This window comes from Porites lutea, chromosome 1 (genome assembly GCF_958299795.1).
Source record: "Porites lutea chromosome 1, jaPorLute2.1, whole genome shotgun sequence".
NCBI lineage: Eukaryota > Metazoa > Cnidaria > Anthozoa > Scleractinia > Poritidae > Porites > Porites lutea.
The window spans coordinates 43,529,042-43,536,541 of record NC_133201.1 but is presented as its reverse complement, the minus strand read 5'-3'; the positions used below and the strand labels follow the sequence as shown (position 1 = coordinate 43,536,541).

At 39.7% G+C, this 7,500-nt stretch overlaps 1 protein-coding gene across 1 annotated transcript in view; it reads right to left on the bottom strand.

Moving 5' to 3' along the window:
• The window catches only part of LOC140951856 (intermembrane lipid transfer protein VPS13C-like), a 139,190-nt gene that overhangs the window by 27,500 nt on the left and 104,190 nt on the right, over positions 1-7,500 (bottom strand). The window contains exons 78-87 of the mRNA XM_073401220.1: positions 7,424-7,500; positions 6,698-6,790; positions 6,075-6,155; positions 3,903-4,063; positions 3,425-3,542; positions 3,001-3,129; positions 2,376-2,468; positions 1,490-1,600; positions 1,038-1,139; positions 700-786 (exon numbers count right to left, since the gene is read on the bottom strand). The exon at positions 7,424-7,500 is cut by the window's right edge and continues 81 nt beyond it. Coding sequence (XP_073257321.1) covers positions 700-786; positions 1,038-1,139; positions 1,490-1,600; positions 2,376-2,468; positions 3,001-3,129; positions 3,425-3,542; positions 3,903-4,063; positions 6,075-6,155; positions 6,698-6,790; positions 7,424-7,500 — 1,052 coding nt within the window. The remainder of the gene's footprint in view (positions 1-699; positions 787-1,037; positions 1,140-1,489; positions 1,601-2,375; positions 2,469-3,000; positions 3,130-3,424; positions 3,543-3,902; positions 4,064-6,074; positions 6,156-6,697; positions 6,791-7,423) is intronic.

Below are 7,500 nucleotides of genomic sequence, written 5' to 3'. Positions count from 1 at the left end.
GTGGTCATAATTGGACAACTGACGAACAAGTATTCAGTCACCAAATAACCAAGGTCAAATACTCGCCTGGCTTTCTTAAATTAACGTTTCTTAATGATAGCATTTGTGTCGCTTTTAACTTGCGTAGTTCAAGACTCAATATGAGAATGAAATTTACCCTATTACAATGATCAAGACCCTGGTGGACAATATCTTTGAAGCATTAACTGGCAATAACCAACTTAAGGAGAAATGTACTAGCTCAATGACAAAATTGATCCATCAGAATGTCATAGCCGGTGGAACTGACAGTGCAGTTACCCGGCTGCCACCCTGTGCGCATGGCCTCGTTTTGTCTTCTTGATTACGGAAGAGAAAAAAAGGTTTTGTCTGAATCGCGTCAAGCCCTTGAAGTCACCGCAGCCCGAGCTTCTGGACTAGACAATCTTATGTTCTCTTGTCAAACTGGATTTTCGAGTGCAACTTCCGTTTATTGATAATCCAATGGTCATTACTGTGCCCGCCATACCAAGTGAACGGCTATGAGCCCTGGGCTCGAAACTCTATGTTAGTAACATGCAACGCATGCTCAACAAAAATCTCAACGGATTCATGCAGAGTCTCTCTCAAATCGACAAAAGAAAGAAAGACTCTGCTGGCAAAGTGCTCGGTTGTTATCTATGGTCATAAGAACTGGTTCTTGAGTACCATGGAACTCACCTTTCTGTTAGACGTTCCCATGAAATTGAACAAAAGAGGATGCTTTTCTACAGCAGACTGGAAATATACCCGTTTTGTCTTGGAAACCTGTTTACAAATATAACCAATCAATTGATCTAATAGGTGCTATTAAATGTTGGTTGAACATGAAAACCTGGCTGACCCGTTTCCAACGATCTCGCGTGAGTCAAGTGCAAACAACATAAATCTAAAGAGCATCGACCGGCTGTTTAATGGAACAATCTTTCTTTCGGGCAAAAAGCCCCAAGAAGGTAGGAAATTGTTTTCACCAGTTTTACACAATATCTACTTTAGTTTTTTTCCACGATTTCACTTACTCTGTATTCCACGTGTAATCCAGTTTTGTTAATAAGCCAGTAAGGAGAGTAGATAAACATTTCCCTCGTCCCTGACTGATGGAGGGTGAGTACTCCGAGAAGCTAAGATAAAAATAGCAAAAAAAAATCTTTGATAAAGATAGATCTTGCGGCACTGTTTGGCACACAAGTAACGCCATTAAAATGTGACGTTTCGGCGACGACACTGACGTCACCACATTTACAGAAAACTAAGGTGTGAAACAATACAGTCAAATGTGAAGAACAAGAGAAATGAAATAACTAAGTGAAAAGTTTCGCTGGAATAGAATATGTTTGAGTGTTTAGGGTTGGTGTTTTTGCCTTAATTGACAGCATCTCGCATCTTTCCGTGACTTTTCTTTAGGATCTTAAATTGTTCGTGAAAGCTCTAGCTACGCATAAGAGGGGGTACGAAAACAACGCCAACTTACAATGGTGCTTGGTTCTTCTTCTTGTGACTTCATGAGCAGTGCCAAAGTCTTCTCGTGTTCTTTCTTAACCGCCAAGAATCCAACCCAATTGGCCTCTTTGTAATCTTTCATCTTTGTAAAAAGGCAAAAGTCTGTTAACTAATAAATGCCTCCGGTGTACAAAAAAAGGGAAATTGTAATTTGTTTACCCACGGAGCACTTATTGAAACGTGTCAGTGCGTTACAGATCGAATTGGAATTTGGAACTGAAGGTTTTTAAGGAGTGGGGAAAAAAGGAGTACCCGGAGAAAAACCTCTTGGAGCAAGGGAGAGAATCAGCAACAAACTCAACCCACCACACGGCGTCGAAGCCAGGATTCTAACCCGAGCCACATTGGTGGGAGGCGAGTGCTCTCACCCCTGCGCCATCCCTTGTTCCCCAACGAACGATGCTGTGGTTCAATTACGAGATCAGTTACAAGTTCGGCAACGACGACAAAAACAAAAATAAGAACGACAAAACACAAAGACCATTCAGATTTTGTAAGTCATCATTAACCCTCTTTACACCAGGATTCAATTACTTTTACACCATAGTAGTAGTCTGTGGACGACTACCTGCTGTGACCAATCAAGTAAAACCTCTTAAGCCGTACTACTGTTCTGACGATTGTTAGCGTAAAACCTCCATAATAAGGACACTAAAGGGTACACTTAAATATCTTGAGGACCAATAGAACTGATAAGGCAGGTATCCGTATTGTAGGGAGAAAGTACAGTAAGTAAGTAGTTTCAACTGTATTATTTTAAGCAGTTAAAAAAGTCGAGATATTTGTCATTGGTGTTTCTCATTTGTTGACATGGGCGACACATGTGAGTGACGGGTTCAAACAAATCCCAGCAGTACCGTTATTTTCATGTGACAGGCGTCTCCTGGACACAGGTTGACAAGTGCTAGCTTATCCCCTGGATGTAGAGCTTTATCTTTACACCCTTTTTCCTGAAGAATATCAAAGAAACGTTTTGTTTTAATTAGCAAAGATGATAAAAACCTGTCTTTTGCATCAGTATAGTAAACTACAGTGGATAGCAACCGCTAACAAAGAAGAACTGCGTGCTTACTAATCATCTGACGATCGAATTTGTTCTAACTAATTTTTGAAAGCACGCCAATAAATTACAGATTTTGCACATCAAAAGGTTATGACCCTTTAAGCATGGATCAAAGCCCAAATAATCGTCCCTTACTATGAGACAGTGTTCGTGCAAAAAGAGAACGTTTTCCTGATGATTGAACGAAACATTGAGAAACATTTCTGACTTAGTTTTTAGTCTCTCTACGCGATGAACACTTGCGATCTATCTTGATTTAAGGGTACCTTTGAATAATATTGTCAGGACACCTTTTATCACTACTTTCATTCGGGTGCTCACGAGCAGACTATTGTGCATAACAATGCCTCTACAGTACTTACTTCTGTTAACTTAAGACATGAAAGATAATGTTAATGGTAGAAACATACCAAACCTACCTGAGTTGAAAGTTCAAGTTCAAAAGGTAATTTATTATGCACCACCAGGGGAGGGAAGAGGTGGATCACGTGATGAGGAGACCCTTGATCAGAAGGCAACTTGTTCAAACTGTCGGTCTGGCACAGCGCCTAAACAGGAAATAAAAAAGCTAATATGTTTAACATTATTAGCATAAGTCTAAAGGGGGCATCTCTAAAGCTAATAATTTAATAAGCTAGGAAAACTAGAAACTCATATGATTATCTTATAAGGCTTGGAATAGTTTACTTCTACACAGTCAGTAAACACTGTCCAGGAACGAATTTCCGACAATATTTAATCGTCAACAAGGAATTATTTTGTTACATAACCTTCAAATGCAATGTTTTCAGAAAATATTTATGCACAGTTGTAAGGGGAACTTAAGCTCGCAGGCGTTAGTACCTTGATGTAAATAGTTGGTGGCGACGTCATGCCCTCCTCAGAAGTACACATCAATACACAGCTTGGCCCTTCTTTAGAAAACTTGCTCCATGATAAAGCAGTGGATGACACATTATAACTGTGACAAATAACCAAACAAATCCAACTTTACAGAAATACGAACAATTTTTACGTACCAATCATCTTCCCTTTTCAATTTTTTTTTCTACAACAAAAAAATTATTAATCATCAAAAGTGCCATAAACTAAGAGAAAAGTAAAGGCGGTTTACACATAAGAGTTACTGTGCAAATGTTCTTAAAATTTTCTCAATGCTTACAGTTATCGTTGCGATAATACATCGCATTGTCTAAAGCAAAAAAACTAGCGTATTAAGACAAACGCCATCAACGCCTGCCTGTCTGTTTGTGTCTCTATCTAACTTTTATGTTCTTCGTTTGTTTGTTTACTCTTTCCAAATAATATTGACTTTGCTTACCTGGTATTGCTTGGTTTAACAAAGAGCTCGTCTTTGTAAGCTGTATATAAAGGTACGTTCTTTGCTTCTCCTGGTTCGACAGTGAAAAGTTCTAAAACTGACCCCGGTGATTCCTTACTCTTCACCAAAATGTCCACTGCAAGCTGAAGGTTGTTCTGGATCTGTAATAGTTTCAAACCATAGGGATAACTAGGGGCACAGTTATGTTTCGAGTGACTGCTACACCGACTTCGTCCGCGTTTCTTCACTTTCCAAAGCACGAAGTTCCATCCAAGAAGCTTTAATTACTACGGCAAGCAAGAGGGCGACAAGGGAAGTTTTGTCCTAACGGTACTAGGCTTAATGCCAAAACGTTTGGGGCTAATGGCTTCAGGTTTGACGTTATAGGGGCCCAAAGCACCAAGATCAATAAATAATAATAATAATAATAATAATAATAATAATAATAATAATGGGCTGCCGATAATGAACATTTCAGAGTGCATTTTCATACAAAAACTCTGGGTCAAAGATTCCTACTTTGGGGCTGCGTCAACAGAGAAAAGCGTCTAGGCTCTTTAGAGTCAATTATGGTCTCCTATAAGACCCTGCTTACAATAGGTCTCGAGTATCATTGGCACTCTGGAATGGAATACACGTCTTATTTCAAAAGAGATATTTATGTCGTGTATTTAAAAACTCATTAATACTTCAGAAAGAAAGCACAAAGTTCATGTTTACTAAGAGTCAATATGCCACAACTGGAAGCTCAAAAAATTCACAACAACAACAAATTTATTTCTACTGTAGACAGACAACTAAAAGAATTTACAAGAAGTATATTTATTAATAACAATACATACAGTAGTTGGACACCCAAAAAAGCTAAAAAGCTAAGCCAACTGGGTGACCATAATTATACAAATTGAAAATGTGGAAAGACAGGAAAGAGGCATAACAAATACATGAAAAAAAAAATTATATTATCCACTCCCCTAATGAGGCATTTCTAGGGATAATGAAACAAATAAATTTAAATGAAAATGACCAGGTTAAGAATCCCAACTGGTAGGAAGACAACCAGTCAACTACTGTATCAGACGTACACAGAGAAGAACAGGGAGGTGAAACTTTAATTTTCTTAAGACTCTCCTAACGACATCAGAGCAGTTGCCCAGAGTGCAAGGAAAGTCACTGGTAGCCGGAAGACGAGTTCTGAACAAGTGAACGAAATGAATGGGACACTGCAAGTCAAGGGGAGGACAAACTCGCGCCATGGGCTTAAATCTTCCAGGGAATGCTCAATTCAAAAGAACAAACTTGGGATTCTACCAATGAAAACCCTGATGACTTGCTTCCAGCTGACACCAACGACTTCACAGAGGAGAAAGTGAAGAGCGAAATCAAACAACTAAAGCACAACAACTCCCCTGGCACGGATGCAACTCAGCAGAGATGCAAGGGTCAAGAAGGGATTGCAATGTAAATAGGCTGCGCAGATTATGCCACCAGGTTTGGACCTCTGGCGAGATACCTGCAGACTGAAAGAATGGTTCTATAGTGTGCAACCCTAAGAAAGGCAACCTGGTAATGTGTATAACTAGAGAGACGTGATTCAGCCCCAAGGAAAGGTGTATTGCCCACTCATACTTACCTTGTTGTCGGCAGGCAAATATGTATGCGGGCATAAGTTTAAAACCAGGTGAGTTTGGGGATTTTCAGGTTCGAGTAAATTTTCATTGAACTTCCTTTCAGTTAGAACATGTTACAATAACGCTTAGAACACGACCAAATTACGGTGAATCAAAAGTATAATAACCCAACAGCTAGATATTCATGAGCCGATGAAAATTGTATTTAAAAAACTATCGCGTAAGCCGTGGAAAAAGCATTGAGCCGACCGTAGATAAAAAATGTCCAAAGTGAACATTAACACTTGTTTTGAAACACCGGTTAAGAGTAAAATAACTGAAAGCTCGCTCAAGAGAGAAGCTGTTATTCATTAATAACTCACTAATCTTACTCAGACCCCTTGGAAAAACATCTCGGGAGGCCACCCCCCACCCCCTCGCAATTTCCGTTGCCCTCCGTGGGGGGTGGGGGGGGGGGGTATGGATATTTTCTGGAACCACTCATTACTGACAACCTACCACAAAGCTGGTAGTTCATACTTAAGTACGCAGGTTATCTTACCTGCAAGGGAGAACGAATCGTGACCCTTTTTCGACCATTCTTGATCAGCACCTGAACAACGAGGTACCACTTGTGGTTTACCTTTGACAAAAAAGAAAGTAATAATAAAACGTTTAAATTTGTCCATGTGGGAAACGGCAATCGCAACGGCGCGATGAGGGCACAATTTCTTCCCTGTCACGCGCACGCACTTCTCCGAGAAACGTCGTCCTCACACTCATGTGTTAAAAAGGAAGGTAATACTAGTAAAAGAAATCTCAATAGATCACAGAAATGAATTCAAAATGCTCAAACGGCGAAGTGAAATAGTTTCAAGACATTTCTACAATAAATTAGAGTGACAATAAAATTTGTTTTTAAAGGAAAGCATAAAATAACTATGGGAAGCTGAAACGACTGAGTAACCCTAATGTTGCTGGCAAACCTATCAAATAATAGCTTTAGGTGTGCTTCCCATGTTTTGAAGACTGCTGCTAAAGTGTCTTTATTGTCGACCACTGACCAATGGGTATGAACGGTGGGTTTTCATGGTCTACTTAGGTTGAAATATAACCTTTCTGGGACCAAATGCGAACAACATATACCGGAATGGTTCATATACATCATTAAGAAACCTTAATTACCTCGCGAAGAGAGGCATCTTTTGGAGAAAGTTCATGTAAATATGATCCAGAACGAGCAATAGAGACGGCGGCGATATTGTAAAACCCGTCGACCTAAAAACAACGTGCACAAATACATTAGAAGTTAGCACTTTCCGGGAACGCGTTTTGAATTGGACACCTTCAGGGAGGCTAAGCGGCAAAGACAACGACGGCGACGCCAACGCCAACGAGAACAGCAAAAAAGCAGTGGGATTAGATTGTTAAAACAACAACAATGCACGTGCATCACGCCTTTTTGTACATTTCTTTGCCGTCACTGCAAGACTACAACGCGAAACTGCCTAATTTCACGCTATGTGGAGAACGTAAACGCAAGACAACGAGTTTCTTTTTCTTTTCCTGAACTTTGATACAAACGTTTAGAATTCAATCCAGAAAAAAGTGCCAATATTTGACGAATTGAACGAGAAGGAATAAGCGCGATAAGGTTTGAAGCAGCGCGACTTCACTTTTTAAGTGATCGATGTTTTCGTTTTCGCCCTCGTTGCTGCTTAACCTCCCTTTATGAGGCAAAGTTACCTTTCAGTTGTTTAAGGAAAATTTTAATCGTTGCAAATTTCATGTCTAGTTCAACCGTAAAAACAGAAAGGCTTCTAACTTTTAACTTTATAAAAGAGTTTAATGTACTACAATGATGTTAACTCCTATTGAAGAGAACGATCTGAATAAAACATTCGCACTTACTGTCAAGGAAAGAACATTATCATCTTCTGAGGACACAACGGATTCGACGGTCTCAGTTTCTCTGTCTTTTTCCTCCT